The 24,703-nt window shown below is 40.0% G+C and overlaps 1 protein-coding gene across 1 annotated transcript in view; it reads right to left on the reverse strand.

Annotated features, from left to right (window-relative positions):
• Positions 1-24,703, reverse strand: part of NR3C2 (nuclear receptor subfamily 3 group C member 2) — a 494,406-nt gene that overhangs the window by 67,603 nt on the left and 402,100 nt on the right. Inside the window, exons 4-5 of the mRNA XM_007953808.1 lie at positions 15,880-16,236; positions 13,788-13,932 (exon numbers count right to left, since the gene is read on the reverse strand). Of these exons, the coding sequence (XP_007951999.1) occupies positions 13,788-13,932; positions 15,880-16,236 (502 nt within the window). The remainder of the gene's footprint in view (positions 1-13,787; positions 13,933-15,879; positions 16,237-24,703) is intronic.

Raw genomic sequence — 24,703 nt, forward strand, 5'->3', positions numbered from 1 at the left:
AATGTGTTATCTATTTCTGACAATTTAGTATTAATCTTCTGGATTTCTATCTGTAGATTTGGAATCATTTCTAATTTTTCAGTTATTTTGTCATTTTGTTCTTGTATTACTTCTTCCAAAATTCTTTTAGGGTTTTGTCGGTGTTTTCCTTGGCCTGTCTCTCAATCCTTTGAAGATGCCTAAATATAATGCTTTTGAATTCCTTATCAGAGAGTTCCAATGTTGCTTCTTCCTCAAGGATATGTTCTGGGTCTGTGTCCTAATCCCTTGTTTCTACTACTTTATCTTGCTTCTTTGTGTGGACTGTGATAGTCTGTTGTCTCTGAGACATTGTGGCATTGTATTTAGATCTCTGTTAACTATTTGTGAAGAGCAGCCAACGGTGAGTCAGGCTCTTATTGGTGGTTGTTTATTATTGGCCCATTGATGGAGAAGGAAGTGGTGGCTCTTGCTCAGTAATTGAAGCTGCAGGAGGTGTGGGTGCAGGTGCAGTTGTGTCATATGGGGAGTGTTGTCTTCCACTAAGTTAGACAAAAATAACAACTGAATAATCATCAAAAAAGTAAAAGCAAATGGACAAAAAATACACTGTGTAAGCACACAGGAACAGTAACCAAAAAAAGAAAAAAAGGGAAAAAGAAAAAGAAAAAAACCCCGTAATATCTGGGGATAGGGCACTAAGAGAAAAAAGGTAGAGAAGGAGAATAATGAAGAAAAAAATGGGATAAATGCTAAAAGAAAACCAAGGAATGGGGTTAACCATGAGAAAGAAAAAAAAAATTGCTACCAGGAACAGGGAAAGAAAAAAAGCTGAAAACTAGGACCTGGGAAGGGAAGAATAAAGAATAACAGTAAAAAGGACAAAAGTAATAATAACAATAGTAGTTTTAAAACAGACAAAAATAAATTAAAAAAGTAGAAAACAGAAAAAAAAAAAAAATCAGGGCAGGGTACCCAGGCTCCGTCTGAGCATGCAGAGTGGGATGGAATTCCTGCTGGCCCAGAAAGTGGGTGGGAGTGAGGGATGGCCGCATCTCTGTTCACCAAGAGGGTGTGGTATATAAGAGTAACAAGGGGAATGTCACACCTTTCCAGGCATCTTGGCCCAGAATGTCCTTAGGTTTCCCGGCAAGTGGAGCCTGTTCTTAAGTCCCTGGAATCTGGGAGAAGGCTGTTGCTTTAAATATCCAAAATGGTCAAGCTGCTTGTAAACATTTAAAATGACTGCGCCCCCTGGACAGACAAAAGTCCACAGCTAAGCCCACCTGCCTCTTCGCTGCTTCCCCTTTTATTCCCCAGCCACCAGAGCAGTCTTCTTTGCAGTCATTGGCTAGTAGGGCTGATTTTTAGGTTATATTAGGTTAGATTTTTAGGTCCTACTGCCACTCGGGAACATCCAAGCTGTCTGTGCCATCAGGATCGCTGTCAGACCGCAGCTCTGTATGTCTCCTTTTTTTTGGTGTTTTCATGCAAATTCTTCTGCTAGTTGGAGTTTAGTCCACTTCTATATCCTTCCCTTCAAGGCTCAGGGGTCCAGGATTATCTTCTGTATTTGTGTTAATTGGTTTCCCTTTTCTTTGTTGAAGAGGGTCTGTGCAGTCTTTCTTCCTATTAACCATCTTACTGGAACTCCCCACATACAGTTTTAGGGTTCAAGAAATATATTAAAGATTTATACTAGCTAACTAGTTATTGTTGTGGTTAGATGCCATCAAGTCAGTTCCAATTCATAAAGACTCTGTACACAACAGAACAAAACACTGACAGGTCCTGCACTATTCTCAAAATTGTGGCTGTGTTTGAGTCCATTGTTGTAGCAACTCTGTCAATCTATCTCACTAAGGGTCTTCCTCTTTGTCACTGACCCACTACTTACAAAGTATGATGTTCTTCTCCAGGGACAAGTCCTTCTGATAACATGTCCAAAGTACATGAGACCAGTTCTCACCATCCTCACTTCTAAAGAGCATTCTGGCTCTACTTCTTCCAAGAGAGATTTGTTTGTTCTTCTGGCAGTCCATGGTATATATTCAACATGCTAGGTCAACAGCATAATTCAAAGGCATCAACTCTTCTTTGTTTTTCCTTATTCACTGTCTGGCTTTTACATGCATATGAGGCGATTGAAAATAGCATGTCTTGAGTGTGATGTACCATTGTCTTCAAATTGACAACCTTGCTTTTGAATACTTTAAAGAGGTCTTTTGCAGCAGATTTGCCCAGTGCTATATGTCATCTGCTTTCTTAACTACTGCTTCTCTGAGTGTTAATGGTAAGTCCAAGTAAAATGAAACTTCTGACAACTTTAATCTTTTCTCCATTTATCCTGATATTGCTAATTCAACCACCTGTGAGGACATTCATTTTCTTTACAGTGAGGTGTAATCCATAGGTCTTCTCCACAGGTTTTCAAAGCTGTAAATATTTACACAAGCAAACTGTCACATCTTTCTCCTGTGGAGTGGCTGGTGGGTTTGAACCACTGACCTTCTGATTAGCCTCACATATGAGTGCTTAGCCAGTGCATCCATCAGGGCTCTCTGTCCCAAAGACTTCCTTTAATATTTCTTGTAAGTTTGTCTGGTTTTTATAAATTCTTTTAATTTCTGTTTATCTGGAATATCCTAAGTTCACTATGGTATTTGAGAGATAATTTTGCTGATTATGATTCTTGGTGGCAATTCTTTTCTTTCAGGGTTTACATAAGTAATCCTATTACCTTCTTGCCTGCATGGCTTCTGCTGAGAAATCAGAGCTAACTTTTATTGGTACCTCTTCGAAGGTGACATTTCATTTTTCTTTCTCTTAGAATTCTTTGTCTATGCTTTTGGACAGTTTGATTATGGTATGTTTTGGTAACTTTCTATTGGGGCCTATTCTGCATGGGGTTTGTTAGCTTCTTGGATGGAAACTCTTGTCGTTCATAGTTCAGAGAAGTTCTCTGCCAGAACATCTTTCAAAATTTTTCTTTTTCTTTTTTTGGCTCCTCCTGTTTTGGAATTCCATCACACACAAATTAGTCCTCTTCATAGTTTCCCACATAACTCTTAGGCTTTCTTCACTCTTTTTTCTGATTGTTCCTCAACAAATTATTATTAAGGATTTTGTTTTCTATTTCCTTAATTTTTTCTCCCATTGATTCAATTCTACTGCATTTTGTTCTTTCATTATATTCCTTAATTCTTTTAAAGTTTTGTCTGTTTTTCTTGCATTTGTTTGTGTTTACCTTGATCTCTTCGAGGATACTATGTATAAGTCTTTTGAATTCCATATTAGGTAGTTCTATTTCCATTTCCTCCTTAGGTTTTTTGTTCCCTCCCCCCTTTCCTGGGTCACTAGCTTGAACTATCTTTTCTTGCTTCTTGGTATGATTTTATATTATCTGTTGGGTCTGAGGCATTAAGGTGTTATTTATTTATTGTATGTTTGTTTACTTCATCCTGATTTTTTGTTTTTTGGTAAAATATCAAGATGGGTAGGGTGGTTATGCTTCTTTGGTCTCTACTCTGATGGCATGGGAGTGCTCACCACTTATTTCCACGTGGGCAAGGCACTGGCTGGTAGTGTTGGTGTTGGTCTCTGATCATTGGTTACATATGGAGGCAGAGGGCAGGTGTGGGTGAAGGCACTCATTGAGTGGGCAGTGTGTCAGGTGGGGTAGACAGCAGGTGAGTGGGGGCAGGTAAATGGGGGCATGTGAGAAGAGTTCTCCACCACTTCTAAGTCAGTGGGTGGGAATAAGTGGTGGGCAAGCGGAGGTGTGGAAGCATGCCCTTTGCTGCTCACCAGGTCTATGAGCAGAGGTGAGTGGCTAGCTAGCAGGTGTGTGGGAGCATCCTCACTGCTGCTTACCAGGTGGGGGAGGATGTGGGTAGACTGGCATGTGGGAGCATGGTAATTGCCACATATCATTTTAGGGGTAGGAGCAGGCAAGCGTGTAATCACTCACTGCCACTTACCAGTTCAGGTGGTATATGTGCCAGACTCTTGGCCATGCAGTAGAGCACTTGTTGCAGCTGCTACTTCGGGTGGTGGTGGATGCTAGGCAAGCAGAGTACAGGAAGGCACTCTTTGGTGCTGAGTCAGTTGGGGGTGATAGTTGATAGGGGGCATAGGAATGTGCTTACTGATGCTCATTGGGAGTCCAGGAGGTAGTAGATTGGGCTGAGTTGGGGGGCTGGGGAAAATTCAAATTATGGTCACTGAGTGGGCAGGGGTATGGGTTTTTCTGCTGCTAGTGATCAGGAGGGTGAGGTAAAGAAGAGAGTGTTCTCTGGTCACCAGATATGGGTGACTGGGTACTTCCTGCTGGCTGCAGCCAGAAGACAGGCACTCACCCCAGTAAAATGAAGCTGCAGGAGGTGTGCGTGCAGTTGTGTCATATGGGGAGTGTTGTCTTCCACCCTGGGGGCTGTCCAGAGTCTGGTTGGATGGGTAAGCCCCTGCTGATACCCTATGGGTCTATTACTTCATGTGTACCACCCACTCTAATGGTCAAGGGCTGCTGTTGTTGAGTGTACTTGTTTTTGGATCCCCACTCTGTGGATGCCAGGATCCCTGGGGCTTTTGCCTTTCTTCCTGTACTTTTTCCTCATTAGATCTGGGTCATGTTCTGCTCACCTTCCTTCACTCTGGGTATGCCTACACAGTTTCTTTGTTTCTCACTGGGAATTCAGTGAAGTTGTCTTCCTGTGCCCCTTTCCTGGGATTGGTGTTGGCTTTCTCTTAAGATTGTCATGCTGTGCTGAGGTGGCTGGCAGGGCGCTTCTGCTCCATTATCACCCTCATTTGCTGCTTTGTTCAATTTCTTCTCCAATTGGTGTTCAATTCAATTTTTTATCCTTCCTTTTGATATTCAGGGTTCCAGAATTGTCATCTGCATCTGTTTCACTTGTTTTCTTGGGTCTTTGTTATAGAGGCCTGGTGTGTCTAAGTTGCTATGTTAGCCCTGAGTCTGTAGCAGTGTTCTTGAAGCAAAACTTTAATATAAGTCTACAAAAATGAATCCTTTTCATTAAGTTCATATGCTCAGCCCAAAAGACATTGTAAGTAAATCTATATCCAAAATACTCTGTCCCCACATATGACTGAAAGTCCATTTCTGTTCATAGCTTTTAGCACCTCCTCAGGTCCTACTGCACTTTCCCTCAGATATCCTTTATACCCTATGCCTTTGTGTAAAAGAATGGTAATTTCCTTCTAAAATTCTTCTGCCCTTTGCAGAAGTAGGACTCACTGTTTCCTACTTATGATATTGCTTTTTCTTTAATCAGGGGTCTCAAACTCAACTGTTTTCAAGGGCCAGGCCTGAGTGATGAAGGCCAAGTGTAAAACAGCAGCAGTGATGGGGATTCTGGTGAAATGGACAGTACACATGTCTTCTAAAGGGGCAGGTGCAACTGAGGTCCTACAAAATGATCAGACCATTGTGCTATAGATGCTGCCCCTCTACTGCTGGAATGAGGCTCAAAATAGCAGTTTTCTAATGGACAGTGTGGTTGTTAAGGTTGTGTGTCAACTTGGCTGGGCCTGGATGAGTGGCTGGACAGCTGGGGGTAGTTATTCCCCATGATAAGACTGGCAATCAACTCCATGGTGCAATCTACCACAAGCAGCTGAGTAGCTGCTTTAGAGATGTGGTGTGCTTCCCATATATAAGCAGGAGCTTTATGAATGGTCTCTTGCCTACAGCACGCTTGAACCCTGCATGTAGCCGAGTCATTGTTAAGAAGCCTGCCATGCTTTGCCAATCCTGGGACTTTCAATGGGCTTGAATTAATGGCCTGCCATGTGGTTTCGTAACATCAGGACTGTACCTTTTTACTTGTCAACCTTGGGTTTGTCAGCCTCAGCAGCCAGCAGATGAGTGAAGAAAAGCCTCTAGCTCCAGTGGGCCGGGAGCAGGAGGCAGAGCTGAACCCCAAGGCTGAGGGGCTTTCACCCAGACCCTAGAGCCTGGCAGTTTGAACTCAGATGTAAAGCCTCCAAATTGTAAGAATAAACTCCTGCCTATTAAAGCCATCTCACTTGTGGTATATTCCTGTCAGAGTGGCACTGGGTAACCAGAACAGACAGTAAGGCATAGAAGAACTTCTTTTCTTTTTAAAGTTTAATCCCTTACACTGATCCAGAAGTTAAAAAAAAAAATGGAAGTCTCAGAAGGCCGCTGTTTTTCACTGACAAGAAAAGAGGTGTGTGGTCTGTGTATGTTTATGTACATGAGAGAGAGAGAGAGAGAAATCAAGGGGGGTGGGGCGGATAAAAAGGAAGGGAAATGTGGAAAGGAAGAGGAAGAGGCAGCTCAGAGAAGGGTCAGGCATGAGAAGCTACAGAAACTACACAGATTACTAACCCAGTGAGCCAAGGGCAAGTGAAAGAAGTTGAAAGGTAAGTCAGTTGAGGAGAGGAGAAAAACCAAAAGGAGCTGGTGAAGGGGAAAGGGACCTGGGCCCCAAGCTCATCTATTTCATTTGGCTCCTCTCACTAGAACTTCTGTCCCTCAACCTCAGTGGCCCTGACCTTGCTAGAGCAAGGGTGCCAGCACAGAAGTCTCCCCTAGAGGCTGAGTAATATTAACTGGCCCCCATGAGGGAGGAGAGGGTGGGACTTGGCACATTATAACTCCAACCACCACCGGCCTCCATGAGGAGAGCCTGATCTTAGCCTAAGTAACAGTGTTAGAGGCTTCTGTGAACTCACTCCCTTTATGTGCCAGGCCTAGTGGAGTCCCTGGGTGGTGCTAGTGTCACATGCTTGGCTTCTAACCCAAAGGTTGGTGGTTCCAGTATACCCATAAAACAAACAAAAAAAAGAAAACCCAACTCACTGCTGTAGAGTCAAATCTGCCTCACAGCGACCCCTCCTTGGGTTTCCGGGGCAGTATCTCTATGGAAGTAGATTGGCCAACGTTCCTTCCAAGGAGTGGCTGGTGGGTTTGAACTGCCAGCCTTCTTTAGCAGTCCAATGTCTTAGGTGCTACATCACCATAGGCACCTCGAAAGAAAAGCCTGGGATCTACTTCCAAAAACTTGGCCATTAAAACCCCCATGGAGCACAGTTCTATTCTGACACGAGGGAGTCACCGTGAATCAGACTACACTCCATGATAACTTGTTGCTTACTTAGTTATTGAAGGCTTAGGAACATTAGTTGCAGAGGGACTCTAAGAGCACGCACTGTTGCGTGTAGACTGTGTGGCCTGGAGAGCCCCTCAGACACCACTAGCACATCAATGAGATCAGCAACACTCCATACAAACATGGTATTAAATATAACTGACAACTGGTACTGCTACCACACAGCCAGTGCTTAAAACTGAGGACACCGTGGGTTGCATTCACCTACTTCTCTAATTAGCTAACATTTTGGGTCTCGCTCTTTGTTTCTCTAACCGAAGCTCTCACAACTAAGATAAAAGGTCCATAACTATGAAGATGATACAGTGGCTGCAACTATGAGCTCAAGCATAGCAAGGACTGTAAGGATGGCACAGGACAGGGCAGTGTTTTATTCTGATATACACAGGGCTGCTATGAGTTAGAATCAACTTGACAGCATCTAACAGCAACAATTACACAGATAGTGAAAGAGCACCCCGACGTTTTTTCATGGGGCTACTACTCAAAACAACATAAAAATTCCTTTAAATAGACTTAATTTTTAAATATTTGCAAGCTTTAAAAGACAATGTGACACTGAACTTTCATTTCAGAAATAAAAAGAAATTTCATTTTAAGCTTAAATGGGAATTTTAATATGTGTACTGAATTGATAAGAAATTTGAATACTTGCAGTGATCTGTAGCAATATATGATAAGCTATTTCAAAGTAAAATTGAGTAATTAATCATTAAATATATATTTGAAAAGTTTTGAGTTTATAATAAGAAAAGTTCTGTGCTAATTTAAATCATTAACTCATATCTTCACCCCCAATGTTTAATAAACTGAAAAGAATGTTTGCCTTAATTATTCCTTATTTCTCATCTTTCTCTTAGCTTCAAAAAAGCTAACGCATAGATGAAGAATAAGAGCATTGAGAACTATCAGATCCATTTCACAGCTGTAGGCAAAGATAAATAATCAACTTTTAAAATTCTGTTCTATTATTGTTATTATTATTAATAATATACTAATGCCTTTTTCCACAGAAGAAAGATATGGCAGTCTGCTTCTGGAAAGATTTACAGCCTTGGAAACCCTATGAGGCACTTCTACTCTGCCCTATAGGGTCGCTATGAGTCAGAATCAATTCCATGGCAGTGGATGGGTAATGTTTTTGTTGGAGTCTCTGGGTGGTGCCAACGGTTAATATGCTCAGCTGCTAACCAAAAGGTTGGTGGATTGAGTTCACCCAGAGATGCCTTGGAAGAAAGCTACTTTGAGAAATCAGTCATTGATTTGGATTATGGAGCACACAGTTCTACTCCGATACACATAGGGTCATGATGAGTTGAAGTGGGCTGGACTGCAACTGGTCAACAACTTTGTTAATGGAAACAGTGCATTCCAACATCATAGTTTTATTTATTTATTTTGTAACTATGAACTCCATCCCCCTAATTAGAAATCATAGTTTTCAAAGCCCCTTCCAGACTGATGGATTAATATACTGTTTGGCTCATTTATTCACCAAATATTTATGGAGTACTAACTATGCCCCAGGAGCTCTGGTAGCATAGTGGCTAAAGCAGTTGACTGCTAACCAGAAGGCTGGCGGTTCAAACCCACCAGCCACTCCTCGGAAGGAAAGTTGGGCAATCCTACTTCCGTAGTGATGCTGCCTCGGAAACCCAAGGAGGGGTCGTTATGAGTCGGGGCCGACTCAATAGCACATAACAACAACAACAAGTATGCCCCTGGGAGCTCTGGTAGCATAGTGCTTAAGGCACTTGACTGCTAACTAGAAGGCTGGTGGTTCAAACCCACCGGCCACTCCTTGGCAGGCAGATGGGGCAATCTACTTCCGTAGAGACTTTGCCTCGGAAACCCAAGGAGGGGTCGCTATGAGTCGGGTCCGACTCGATGGCACATAACAACAACAACAACAACAACTATGCCCCAGGTACAATGTCAGGTGCTAGAAATTAAAAAGGATTAAGAGATAGTCAGTGACTTCAATGAAGAGGCCCCAATGGCTAAGAGAGAGCTACCACAGCAGTGTTGGAGGGGTTGTAAAATTGTGGAGTGTCTGTGGGAGAATGAAGAAGGATTAGGCTAGCTCATGTTACCCTGGGCTGAACAGCACACATTCCTCCCTTCCACAAAATGCCAGATGATTTCCTTCACTTTGATGGAAGGGAATAGAAACACAGGAAACGGCTCAGGGAAGGTACAAGGCATGTTCAAAAGACACAAATGTGACAGGTATTTGCAGGCAACGGGTGAGGCATGCTTCATGGTTTCCAGTCTGCAACTCACTGGGACTGCAATGAACATTGCTGGCCGCACCTGCTTTCCTGAATTGCTCTTTTTCCTTGAGCTCTCTGGCACAATGCTCTCCTGCCTTTTCTTTCCTCCTTTAATCACCACCTCTATAAATGAGTTCCAAATTTATATCTTCATCCTGGACCTCTCATTGAGCTTATGACCTCTATAAACAACTGCTCCTATTGGATGATGTTTCAAAGGCAATTAAAGCTTAATATGTTCAAAACTGTTCAAAACCAGCCCCGTGCTTTCACTCCCCTTGCTCCTTACCTTACCGTATCTTTCTGGCACTTAAGGGAAAGTCCTGCAGTCTTACTTGATACTAATTTCTTCCTTCCCTTTAATCCTTACCAACATCTAACCCACCAGGAACCACTGCCAATTTTATCATTTCATTATCTTTGTATTTCTCCCTATTTCCATCACTGTCACTCTAGCCCCAGCTACTATCCTCCCTCACCTGGATTTCCTTCTCAGCCTCCTGTCTGGTCTCCCAGCATCTGCTCTGACCCACTTCCAGGCTATATTCCTTCCTGAACTCAGAGGCATCTTTGTGGCTAATACATTTGGAAATAGTATCCTGTTATGGATTGAACTTTGTCCCTCTCTCAAAAAACACTATGTTGAAATACTAATCCCCTGTACCTGCAAATGTGATTTTGTTTTGAAACAGGGGTTTCTTTGGTCATCAGTTAAGTTAAACAAGGTCATACAAGAGTAGGGTGGATCCTAATCCTAATCTCTTCTGAATTGTGTTTTATAAAAGGGGAGAGAGATGCAGAAAGAGTCAGATACAAAAGAAAGACAACACATGAGGGTCTGTCTACAATGAATGCCAAGAAATACCCACAGCTACCAGAAACTGAAGAGGGCAAGCAAAGATCTTTCCCTACAGCCTTCAGGAGAGCATGGCCCTGCCTATATCCTGAAATTTGGATTTTTGGCCTCCAGGCCATGAGAAAATAAATTTCTGTTCTTTAAAGGCAGCCACATTGCAGTATTTTGTTATGGCAGTCCTAGGAAATGAAACATAAGCCATTGCTTAGAATGCTTCAATGGCTTTTCCATTGCTCTTAGAAAAGGAATCAAGCCCCTAACCTAGCCTCCAAAGCCCCCATGATCTGGCCTCCAGCTCTTCTCTAGCCTCCCATGCTTCCCTCCATTCCCAGTGCTCAGCCCACTCTGCCTTGTTCTCAGTTCTTTGAGGGAGCCATGGCCCTTCCTGCCATTGGGCCTCTGCACATGCTGATCCCTCAGCCTCTATCAAATCAACTTTCCTCCTCCTCTCCTTCTTTGATCTGATGGTGCTTACTCATTCCCAGGGAAGCCTTTCCTAACTAGATCAATTCCTCCCATTAAATAATCTCAAAGCATTTCATCTTTCAATATCTATTGTTGTTGTTACGTGCCGTCGAGTCGGACTCAAGTCATAGCGACCCCTCCTTGAGTTTCCGGTGGTATCACCACGGAAGTAGATTGCCCAACCTTCCTTCAGAGAAATGGCTGGTGGGTTTGAACCACCGGCCTTCTGGTTAGCAGTCAAGTGCATCAGGCACTTCGCTACCAGAGCTCCTTTCAATATGTATTACAATTACAATTTTACTTACAAGATGCTTTGATTAATTTCTATCTCTTCCATGAGACTGTATCTTCCAGAAGACAAAGACTGTATCTGTTTCTTTCTCTTTTATTTTTCTAAGACCACCAATTTTACTTACAAGATGCTTTGATTAATTTCTATCTCTTCCATGAGACTGTATCTTCCAGGAGACAGACTATATCTGTTTCTTTCCCTTTTATTATCCTAAGACCACCAACTAGAAGAATGCTGGCAGTGACATTAATAAATATTCACCGAATAAATGTAGCTCAGGTGGCGTAGTGGATAAGGCATTTGGCTGCCAACCTAGAAGACCAGTGGTTCAAACCCACCAGCTGCTCCACGGAAGGAAAATGGGGTGATCTACTTCCATAAAAAGTTATAGTTTCAGTCATTATGAGTTGGAGTCAACTGGATAGCAGTGAGTTTGGTTTTTTTTTTTTTTTTTTTTGAGGTTGAATAAATGCAGGATGAAGCACACATATGTATTCAGATTTCAGTTGCCAGTTATCCTCTGTAATTTGATGTTTTCCCTAAAAAACTCAAGGTCTATCACAGTGCCCCATACTGAGCTCTATTTCTGATGTGGTTTAACCAAACAGCTTTATTTCTATATGTTTTCTGGGAAAAGTCCACCCTATGAAAAATGCAATTCTGTCTAGTTCTTTCCAGTTGAGAGAAAACTTAAATAGTCTAGATTGGTGTTAAGAACAAAAGTTTCAAGAACAGGGAACAAAATTTTTGTTCCAATAAACTCTCCTAACATTTGCTATCGTTGTTGGTTCCATGTCAACTCCATCACTATTTTCTGGGACCAACAAATGCACACAAAGCTGTAGGTGACCTTTACTTTTTTATTCTCTTATTATTTATTTATTTTCAAAACATTATGTTGTTGTTTCTGGGTGCCACTGAGCCGATTCTCACTCACTATGATGCCATGTGACTGAGCAGAACTGCCTCATATGGTCTTCTTGGCTGTAATCTTTACAGAAGCAGGTTGCCAGGTCTTTCTCCTGCAGTTTGAACTGCCAACCTTTTGATTTGCAGATCAGTGCGTAACTGTTTGCCCCACCAAGGCTCCTTCCAAAATGCTGTAATGAGGTTAATTATCTCAGACATCAAATATAAGGTGCTCTCCCCTAGGTTTCATTTTTTAAAAACGGGACTCTTAATTTGCACTTTTTTGGAACCTGTGCACTTAGATGTTTTGACACAATTAAAAGTTAATAAAACATATGAAATAAGATTAAATGCATCATTTAAATCTGTAAAAACAAAATTAAATGCAGACACTCTAAATGGCACTGACAGAGATTCTCATTTACCCACCTGCATACCCTTTGAAAATAAGGACTCTCCCTAATTATTTTTTCTCTTAGTTTATAGAATTTATTTTTAAAACAGGCTTATTATTACATAATATCAGCTGATGATGGAAGAATACAAATAAATTAAAGTGTGCTTATCAGGTGCTTGGCTTCCCTTCATACTTTTGGTGAAAAATATTACTATTACGTTTTTGAAAAACTGCCAAAAGAGGGGTCACTTTGAGACCAACCAACCAATGTTCCTAATTTATCTCTGGACCAAAACTATCTTTGTAACACATGAAATCTGGGTGAACTGGTACTCTCACGTGAATTACTACTGATTGCTACTTAGGTATCTTGACACTATATCCAAAAAAAACAATCCAAACTCACTGCCATCAAGTCAGATCCGATTCCTAGCAACCCCTTCCTTGGGTTTCTGAGGCAGTATCTCTATGGAAGTAGATTGCCCAATCTTCCTTCTGAGGAGTGACTGGTAGATTTGAACCACCAGCCTTCTGGTTAGCAGTCAAATGCCATAGGCACTATGCTACCAGAGCTTCTTGATACTATATATCTGCTTTTAATTTTTTGCATGGCTTTCTTTTATCTATCACCAAATCAATTTCTCATCTTCCTCCTTCCCTACTGGATTTCCTATTTTCCTCTCTAGAGGAAGCCATCTGGTAGACTATGGCTCTGGCTACTATCATACTTCAAATGTTTCTTCTAATCTTAAGCATTCCTTGACCCAACAATTATGAACAATTATGGATATAAACATAAATGAAATGTGCTAATGGTGAATGTAAACAGTATTAAAATGTAAAGCTAAAATAGGAAGGAATTCATGACCAAAGAAAAATTCATTACAATTCTTTCAGTCTTTTTAAATGTATCATGAAACTAAAAATGTTTCACTACAGAGTAACATTTTGGCTTCTTTTATGATTGCAAAGAAGGGTAATTATGACTGCCTGAAAACACACCAAGTATCTATATACTGTTAACAAAAGAACCATTGCATGAATGCTTGTAAAAACTGGCACTTTATAGATTCACACTTCCTAGAAAATAGATAATCTTCCCAATGGAGTAGATACTGAAAGAGACTGCTTTCTATTAATTGTGGCTTGAAAACCAGTCAAGTTTTCAGAGCCAAGTGGATCGTCTTTCTTTTGGGACAATTCCCACACAATAAACACACACACACACAACACACACGCTTATATTTATGATTTATATATACACCCAGTGTGTGCATTAAAATTTTATAAAAACTAATTTTCAATTTCCCAAAGCATTGAGTTATTTTTTAACTATTAACAGAATGCCAGTATCAGTAGATTCTTTCGAAAACGTACATCTGTTTAGAAATTATTAAAAAGAAAACATAATGGATAACTCTTCACTTTATTTTATGAAGGCTAATTAATAGGTACTTACTCATTAAAGACTAGGTCTGGCGCAAAATAGAGAAATTGGCTGTTCGTATGTTTGTACGATCTCCAGCTCAAGGCAAATGATGATAGACACATCCAAGAATACTGGATTAGGGTAATTTGGTCCTCAAGAGGCAAGTTTTTAAATCCTGAAGAACAGAACAATTAATTACAGAAATACACTTAGCATTTAAGTATATTCCAGGAAGAAGCTACTCAAGTCAACGCCAAACAGCCACATTTCTCTAACATACGCATAACTGATTCGTAACTTAAAGAGCACCCACCATGGTCTGGTCCATTTAACATTTCATTTTAAATTCACCCTAAATTCTCAAAGGAGGCTGAGTTGCCAGGGCAAACTAAAACTGGAAAGTTCAGTGAGGATTTCAGCATGGATAATGGTCTAAAGTCTTTGGCCATACTGAAAGAATCTGTATTAACTTGCACAATTTGTTTACTAAAATTAAGCATAACTTGCCTAACAGTCAACACCTGCATATAAGCAGTAAGAGTGGAAGATTTTAACTTTCATGAATTTGTGGCAGCTAAAAAAAAAATATTCTTTTTCTTCTCATAGCCCAGGATAATACCAGACCTCAACAACATCCTGACTCAGAATATTTGACCTACCTTCCCAAAGTCATCCCTTTTTGGGCTTTGTACCAGCCACTCCTCAGAAGGAAGGCTGGGCAATCTACTTCCGTAGTGATACTGCCTCAGCAACCCAAGGTGGGGTCACTATGAGTTGGGTCCGACTTGACGGCACATAACAACAACAACATATTCCCAGTGGCATCATGTCATTCTCCTCTCTATATTTCACTGGGGTAAGCTCCTGTTAAAGAAGTCAACCAGTGGAGCTATCCCAATCTTTTTTCTTACAGCTACTAGTTGATGATAGGTAATTGAAGAAACTGCTTTAATGAAGATGATTAATGAATACATGAGATAATGTAAGATCAATTCCAAGTTGTGTTTCTGTAGATTTTCAGTTCCAGGTGCTGTCAGGTTGACTCCAACTCATGACAACCCACGTGTGTCAGAGTAGAGCCACACTCCACAGGGCTTTCCAATGGCTCATTTTTCAAAGCAGATCTCCTGACCTTTCTTCTAAGGCACCCTGGATGGACTTGAAACTCCATTCCTTCATTTGTTCAGTTAGCAGCTGAGCATGTCAACTGTTTGCACCACTCAGGGATTCCTTCTGTATATCAATAGGGTCCTTATTGGGGGGTGGGGAAGGAGCTCTGTGGCATAGTGGTTAAAGCATTCAGCTTTAACCTACCATCTTCAAATATACCAGCCACTATGCAGGTGACAGATGAGGTAGTCTGCTTCCATAAAGAAAGATTTATAGTCTTAGAAACCCTATGGGGTAGTTCTACTCTGTCCTAAAGAGTTGTTATGACTTGGAATTGATGCAGTGGCAGTAGACTTGGGCTATTTAAAAAAAAAAAAAAAAAAGCCTAAAATAGAAATTTCAGGGACAATTCGAAAGGTTGCGATGATTATTCTCTGACAAGCTTAGTACCCTAAAGGCTTGGTTTGTTAGGCTTGTACAAAGATGAGCCCTGAGTATATATACTGCTATGAATGGGCTCAGTTTATGATTTCACAAAAGGAATGTACTTTACCTTAGAAATATTCTTGGGATGAAAATTTCCATTTCAGGCATCAACATAAGAGATCTATGTATTACACCAACAATAAAAAAACTCACTGCTGTCGAGTCAGATCCAAGTCATAACGACCCCTCCTTAGGTTTCTGAGGCAGGATCACTGTGGAAGTAGATTGCCCAACCTTCCTTCCAAGGAGTGGCTGGTGTGTTTGAACCTCCAGCCTTCTGGTTAGCAGTCAAATGTCTTAGGCACTATGCCGCCATAGCTCAGATCATTTTATCCTATATACTCAGAAGAAATTAGCACAGTAACCACATTTTTCCTATACATTTGATCAATTTGAAATCAACTTAAAAATTTGCTAACAGGATCTAACAGAACATCATCTGCAATAGTATTGTTGGATACAGTAAAATTGTTGCCCCGAATTGTTTAGCTCACGACGTAGACTGTGAAAGGAAAGGCAATCCTACCTGGAAGTACTTTTGCCCACTTCACAACTTGAATCATCTGTTTGCCTGCTAAGCGGTTGAGAGTGGAAAGCAGATTTTCGGCTGTATCTGGTTTTGAGTTGTCATAGCCTGCATATACAATTTCAGGTTCGATGTTTTCAAGGATCATAGCAGGGGAAGGCGTAAGTGCTCGTGAAATTGTGGAGAGCTGAGGAACCAGCGCAGTGTTGACGGAGGGCTCTTTTGCTGGAGCGATATATGTTGTTCCTTCCTCGGGACTCTGGGGGGGTGGGGGTGGGGGCGGGGGTGGCGGCTGCTGCTGCTGTGGCTGCTCCTCATGAATCCCTTTTAACTTGCCCAACTTCTTTGACTTTCGAGCTGTTAAAAAAAATAAAATATTTATAAAGGATAAGGGCAACTAAACTTAGGTTTGAAACACGAGTTAAATTTCAATCAAACATTGCCTTATATTGGATGAAGTGAGCTTTTCTTCTAAACAAATTTGCTTATATATATACCTATAAGAGCTCTGATAGCATAGTGCCTAAGGCACTTGACTGCTAACTAGAAGGCTGGAGGTTTAAACCCACCAGCCACTCCTTGGAAGGAAGGTTGGGCAATCTACTTCCGTAGTGATATCGCCTCGGAAACCCAAGGAGGGGTCGGCTATGAGTCGGGTCCCACTTGACTGGCACATAACAACAACAACACACAGGAGCATTACCTTTTAAATATTTTTCCAGAACAAAATGTACACAGTCCAAATTTTATTACTTGTGATATTAGAGCAAATTTTTCCCTCCCTTAATGCAAACTACCAATCTGCACTGCATGTCTGAAGGACACTACAAGCTGCACAGGAATCTACATAATCGTCTTCAGGAAGATGGTATCATACTTTCCTCAACAAGTCTTCAGCCTAGTGGGGAAGATAAGGAATGTATCACAAAATTGTACCATGTTAAGAATGTATACTAAGTTAAATGTTAACTTCTTAATGTTTTAGTATACATTCTTAAATGTTAAAATTTTAAGAATTTAAAAGAATTTTTTAAATGTTAACATTTTAAGAATGTATACTAATACTGAGCACTGTTGTAAAGACTTTATAAAAATTAACCAATTTACCAATTTTACCAGTAGGAAATACTAGGATTCTCACTTTATAATGAGGAAACTGAGACTTGAGAGGTTAAGAAATCAGTCTAAGACCACACAGCCATTATATGTGAAACACAGAATGAAGAGTTCAGAGGAAGGACAAATTACCTCAGGTCTTGGTTCAGTAGTGTTGATATAATAGAAATACCGCAAGTGGATGGCTTTAATAAACAGGAATTTATTCTTTAACAGTTTAGAAGGCTGAAGTCCAAATTTAGAATGCTAGTGCTAGGGGCTAGGTGAAGGTCCTTTGACCTTGGGCTTCAGCTCTGCCTCTTGGTCCAGGCCCACTGGAGCTGGAGGCATCTCCTAACTCATGCAACTGCTGGCTGCTGAGGCTGCTCAACCCAAGATCAGCAGGAAAAATGGCATAATCGTAATACCAGCAGGAAGAATGGTAGGCCACTGGTTCAAAGTCCAGGAAATGGAGATGAAGACTCAGCCACATGCAGGATCGAAATATGACAAAAAAGCTGGAGACCTTTCCCAAAGCTTCTCTATATACACTAGAAGCAGACCACACCCCAAAGGTAACTCCCCTTCAACCTCTTGCAGATTTCAACCTCAGCAGATTTCACCATGGTAGTGATTACAATCTCATCATAGGGAATAACTACATCTAACTGCCAAGAAGCTCTGGTGGTGCAGTGCCTAAGGTATGTGCCTGCTAACCAGAAGATTGGTGGTTCAAACCCTCCAGCAATTCTGTGGAAGAAAGATGGGACAACATACTTCTATAAAGATTTACTGTCTGGAAAGCCAGTGGGGGTTACTATGAGTTGGAATCGACTCAACAGCAGTGGTTTTTCTTTTTTTTTCCCGCTGTTTTCTTTAACAGCCAAGCCACTCAAAACCAATGCCCAGCCAAGCTGACACACAATCTTAACTACCACATATATTAATGAGAGATATAAATCTGTAATTTTTTTTTTAAATACTGTTTTTGCTTGGCTTTGGTTATGTTGGCGTCATAGACTAGGGAATATTCCTTCATTTTCTATGTTCTGCAGTAGTTTGAGTAGAATTAGTGTGAGTACTTCTTTGAATATGTGGTAGAAATCTCTAGTGAGGCTGTCTGGGCTGGGGCTTTTTTTGTTTGGAGTTATTCTACAACTTTTTTGATTTCTTTTCTTATGGGTCTGTTCAATTTTTTTTTTTTTTACCCGTATTTATGTTAGTTTTAAAGCAGTGTGTTTCTAAAAATTTGTTTGTTTTACCTAGCTTTTCAAATTTGTTGGGAATATAATTCTTTATAATATTCTATTATGATCATTTATATCTCAGTCAGTTTTACTGTAATGTCGCCATCTCATGAATTGCTTTGGTTATTTGCATCTTCTAATTTTTTTCCTTTGTCCATTTTGTTTGTGGTTTCTCAACTTGTTGATCCTCCCAAAGAACCAATTTCTAGTCTTGTTTATTCTTTCTATTGTTTTTCTGATTTCTATTTCATTTATACTTGTTCTGATCTTTATTAGCCTTTTTTTTTCCCCCTGGTGACTGTAGGCTTCTTTTGATGATCCTTTCCTATTTCTTTGAGGTATAGGGTTAAGCAATTGATTTTAGCCTTTTCTCTGATCCCCTGCCCTTGTGTGCATTTACTGCTGTAAATTCTCTTTTAACCACTGCTTTTTCTCTGTCTCTGCTCTGTATGTTGTGTTTTCACTGTCATTTGATTCTAGAAATATTTTAATTTCATTTCTAATTTCTTCTATTACCCAATACCACCAGTTTGTTATAATGTTGTAGCTTGCATATTGCTGTGATGCTAGAAACTATGGTACTGATACTTCAAATACCAGCAAAGTCACCCGTGGTGGATAGGATTCAGTGGAGTTTCCTGAGTAAGACAGACTTGGAAGACACACCTGGTGACTTACCTCTAAAAAACTGGCCAGTGAAAACATTACGAATAGCAGTGGAACATGGTTTGATATAGTGCCAGAAGACACTAAATATATGACGGGGGAAGAGCTGCCTCCTCAAATCAGAGCTGACATTAATGATGTGGCTATAGTAAAGCTTTCAGGACCTTCATTTGTTAATGCTGGATGACTCCAAATGAGAAGAAACAGCTGCAAACACCCATTAATAATCAGAATGTACAAAGTATGAATCTAGGATAACGTAAAGTTGTAAAAAATGAAATGAAATCCTTGAAGGCAGGTACTATAGGCTTTGGTGACCAGTAACTGACTGGTACTGGCCATTTGGAATTGGACAAACATTTGGTTTTCTATACTGGAAATGACAGATTGAAGAGGAAGGGTGTCAAAGAGAAGACAAAGTAAAGCATTATAATGAAGTGGGAGAAGATCAGGAGTTAGAAAAACCACAGTGAAAAACATATTCAGCATTTCTGAAGCTGAAAGAACTGAAGAAAAAATTCAAGGCTTGAGCTGTAATACTGAAGGATTCTACGAGCAAGATACTGAACAACGCAGGAAATGACAAAAGAAGATGGAAGGAATAAAGAGTCAATATAACAAAAAGTGATTTTTCATTCCTTCCATCTTCTTTTGAAGTTTCCTGCATTGTTCAGTAGGAGCTCTGGTAGCATAGTGCCTAAGGCACTTGACTGCTAACTTGGGTGCCAACCCACCAGCCACTCCTTGGAAGGAAGGTTGGGCAATCCTACTTCTGTAGTGATACTGCCTCAGAAACCCAAGGAGGGATCGCTATGAGTCCGGGCCAACTGGACGACACATAACAACAACAACAACAGCATTGTTCAGTACCTTGTCCATATCACTGTATCAAAAAGTGGAGTTCTGGTGTGTAGTGCCTCAGGCATTTGACTGCTAACCACCAGCCACTCCTCGGAAGGAAGATTAGGCAATCTACTTCTGTAGAGACACTACCTCGGAAACCCAAGGATGTGTTGCTATAAGTTGAATCGACTTGATGGCAGTGAGTTTGGTTTTTTTTTTTTTTTTTGGTACCAAAAAGAATTTGTCAATGTTCAACCATTTCAGGAGGTAACATATGATGAAGAACTGATGGTACTAAAGGAAGAAGTCTAAGCTGCATTGCAGGCACTGGCAAAAAACAAGGCTCCAGGAACTTACAATATCAACTGAGATGTTGTTTTGGCCATCTTGTGTTGCTCCAACAGAAAATACCACAAATGGGTGGCTTAAACCAACAGGGGTTTATTCTCCTACAGTTTAGGAGGCTAGAAATCTGAGTTCAAAGGGTCACCTCTAGGGGCTGGATGTAGGCCCTTCGGCCATGGGCTCTAGCTCTGCCTCCTGCTCCCAACCCACTGAAGCTGCAGGCTTCTCTTAAGCAGCTGCTGGCTGCTGAGGCTGACAAACCCAAGGTAAACAAATAAAATGGCACAGTCCCAAGATTTTTAAGCAACAGGGCAAACCACTAGTTCAAGTCTAGGAACAGTCCCAAGACTGGCAGACAACATGGCTGGCCATTCACTGATGACTAGGGCAAATGCAGCATCCAAATGTGGCAAGAAGTTCAGAGACCTTTCTCAAAACTTCTTATATATTCAAAGCAGACCACATCCCTAAGGCAGCTACTTAGCTGCTCATAGTAGATTCCACCATGCAGTTGATTACCAGTCTCATCATGGGGAATCACTAAATCTGGCTGCCCAATCACTCAAAACCAGGCCCAGCTAAGTTGATACATAACCTTAACTACTGCCTATGGTGAGACTTTGACTCACATATTTTGTATATGTTGACCAGAGGGATCAGTACCTAGAGAATGACATCACACTTAGTTAAGTAGATGGTCAGGGAAAAATAGGAAGACGTTCAATGATATGGACTGACACAGTGGCTTCAACAATGGTCTCAAACATGGCAACATTTGTCAGGATGGTGCAGGGCCACTTAGTGCTTAGTTCTATTGCATGTAGCATTGCTATGAGTAGGACCCAACTTGGTGGCACCTAACAATAGCAACATTATCCAATAGTTTTTAAGTAAGGTGTTATTCAGTTTCCATTTATCCTTTTATATATAGTTTTATAATTTCATGTTCAGAGAAGATACTTTTTATTATTTTGAATATATTGAGGATTACTTTGTGCCCTAATGTATGCTCTATTTAGGATACTGACCTATGTATGCTAGAGAAGAATGTGTACTGTGCTGCTATTGGGTGGTACATTCTGTATATGTCTGTGAGGCTGAGTTGGTTGACTGTATTATTCAGATCTTCTGTATCTTTGCTGAATTTCTTTCTAGTTTTCCTGTCCATCATTGAAAGTGGTGTATGAAAGTCTTCTACTATCATTGTACAACTGTCCCATTTCTCTTTTCAATTCTTTTAGAATTTATTTTATGTTATTTTGGAGCTCTGTCATTGGATGCATAAATATTTATTATGGTTATGTTCTCTTGGTTGGACTGACTGCACATTTTTAAATAGTGGAACTGGGTATAATAAATGAATAAAGCATAACTCCTGTTTTTACAGAGTTCAAAATTAGCAAAAAAGTTTAAAATGCCATAAATTTCATTTATTTACAGTGTCTCCTTCAATAAATACTGAGGCAGAAAACTATAATTTTTAGAAATGTTTTAAAGTCAGATGTATCATATTCTTGTACTTAAGGTGTGGCCAAAGTAGTGCCCTATAGTATGGAGCATACAATGGGTAACCAAGTTTTTTCTGAATGAATGAGTGAACAAACAAAGTAAGAACTACTCTGCAAAGTGCCCCTAAAAGTAGGCAAAACAGAGAAGAGGAAAAGAACTAAACAGCTAGATGATCCAAAATGGTAGTCAATCGGTAACTCGGTTAGATTGAGAAAACACTTAACAGCAATTGGTCAATTAGGGCATTAGATACCTGGACATGCTTCTGTATCACACAAACTTACACTAAGCATCAACTGTTTCACCTGAAAAATTGGGATGGTGCTGCTCCCCTCTCCTATCTTACAGAAGACTAAATGCACAGAGCAAATTAAAGCATGTTGAAATCATTATCAACATCAAAAAATATTTCAACATTATTTTTATTACTTCTTATAATTTTCTAATGAAAATATTTTATTAAAATGTTCTGTCCTTTATAAGACTGCAGCTAATAATAATGAGCCATAATTTGACTAGACATAGCCAACTGTAGTAGTTTTAAATTTCATTAAAAATGTTATTAGCTTGAAAATTAATTATAAAATTAACATTTGTTTTAGGACTTAGGTCTATAATGCCATGTTTATTCTCATGGCTGATTTAAGGTCAGTGCTATGAAATATCATGAAGAATGTTTAATATTTTTTCTAGCACTTATACACAAGCCTGAGGTCGGGAGTGTATCCTATTGAACAGATTATCAATACTACTTTAAGCATTTCAGTTATGTTTACCTTCATGCTGTGATTCTGAGAATACATGTGGGACATTTGGAATTGAGTAATAATCTATATTTATTAAAAAGCTCAAGGTAATACATATCTCAGTGTACAGATTTTTCATCCAAGTACATTCATTCAATATCTTTTCTAAAAGCACAGGCTTGTGTTTACATAATTAATTATATCACTCCAAGAAGCCTTTTCAAGATGTCTGAAAATTGTATACTCTTTTAACGTATACCATGTTCCGATTTTAAGCTCCTCAATGTCATCAAAAATGAAATGGAATGCATGAAGATCAATATCCTCGGCCTTTGTGAGCTGAAATGGACTGGTTTTGGCCATTTTGAATCTGACAACCATATTATCTACTATGCTTGAAATGGCAATTTGAAGAGGAATGGTGTGGCATTCACCATTGCAAAAGATGTTTCAAGGTCTGTTCTGAAGTACAATGCTGTCAGTGATAGGATAATATCCATACACCACCTACAAGAATACCAGAAAGAAAATAATACAAATAAAATAAGCAAAGAATACCAGAAAGAAAATACCAGTTAATACTATTATTCAAATTTACGCACCAACCACCAAAGCCAAGGATGAGGAAATTGAAGATTTTTATCAATTTTTGCAGTCTGAAATTGATCCAACATGCAATCAAGATGTATTAATTATCACTGGTGATTGGAATGCAAAAGTTGAAAACAAAGAAGAATCACTGGTAGTTGGAAAATTTGGGCTTGGTGACAGAAATAACACTGGAGACCACATGATAGAATTTTGCAAGACCAATGACTTATTCATTGCAAATACCATTTTTCAACAACACAAACAATGGCTATACATGTGGACTTTGCCAGATGGAGTACACAGGAAAAAGATGGAATACATCTGTGGCAAGAGAAGATGGAAAAGCTCAATATCTTCATCTAAAACCAGGCCAGGAGCTGACTGTGGAACAGACTACCAACTGCTCATATGCAGGTTCAAGTTGAAGTTGAAGACAATTCAAATAAGTATACAAGAGCCAAAATATGACCTTGAATATATCCCTCCTGAATTTAGAGACCATCTAAATAACAGATTCAATGCATTGTACAACAATGATCGAAACCCTGAAGAATTGTGGGATGACTTCAAGAAAATCATCCAAGAAAGTAAAAGGTGATTAAAAAGATGAGAAAAGAAGAAAAGACCAAAATGGATGACAGAAGAGACTCTGAAACTTGCCCTTGAGTGGAGAGTAGCTAAAGCCAATGGAAGAGACGACAAGATAAAAGAGCTGAACAGAAAATTTCAAAGAGCAGCTTGAACAGACAAAGCCAATTACTGTAGTGAAGTGTGCAAAGACATGGAGTTAGAAAACCAAAAGGGAAGATCATGCTTGGCATTCCTCAAGCTGAAAGAACTGAGGAAAAAATTTAAGCCTTGAGTTTGAACACTGAATGATTCTACAGGCAAAATATTGAATGATGCAGGAAGTATCAAAAGAAGATTGATACACAGAGTCACTGTACCAAAAAGAACTGGTCGATCTTCATCCATTTGAGGCGGTGGCATATGTTCAAGAACCAATGGTAATGAAGGAAGAAGTTGAAGCTGCAATGAAGGAACTGGCAAAGAACAAGGCTCCAGCAATTGATGGCATACACACTGAGATGTTTCAACAAACAGATGCCACACTGGAGGCACTCACTCACCTATGCCAAGGGATTTGGAAGACCACTACCTGGCCAACTAATTGAAAGAGATACATATTTGTACCCATTCCAAAGAAAGGTGATCCCACAGAGTGTAGAAATTATCAAACAATATCATTAGTATCACATGCAAGTAAAATCTTACTGAAGATAATTCAAAAATGGCTGTAGCAGTATATTGACAGAGAACTTCCAGAAATACAAGCTGGATTCAGAAAAGGACACGGGACAAAGGATATCAATGCTGATGTCAGATGGTTCTTGGCTCAAAGCAAAGAATACCAGAAAGATATTTACTTGTGTTTTATTGACTATGCAAAAGCAGTTAATTGTGTAGATCATAACAAATTGTGGATAACATTGAGAAGAATGGGAATTCCAGAACACTTAACTGTACTCATGAGGAACCTGTACACAGACCAGGAGACTGTCATTCAAACAGATCAAGGGACAATGCATGGTTTAAAATCAAGAAGGGAGTGTGTCAGAGTTGTATCCTTTCACCATACTTATTCAAACTATATGCTGAGCAAAAATCCAAGAAGCTGGACTATATGAAGAAAAACGTGGCATCAGGATTGGAGGAAGAATCATTAACAACCTGCGATATGCTGATGACACCAACTCTGCTTGCTGAAAGTGAGGATGACTT

The sequence above is a fragment of the Orycteropus afer genome, unplaced genomic scaffold, assembly GCF_000298275.1.
Source record: "Orycteropus afer afer isolate SDZICR_OR568_19922 unplaced genomic scaffold, OryAfe1.0 scaffold00415, whole genome shotgun sequence".
NCBI classification, from domain to species: Eukaryota; Metazoa; Chordata; class Mammalia; order Tubulidentata; family Orycteropodidae; genus Orycteropus; species Orycteropus afer.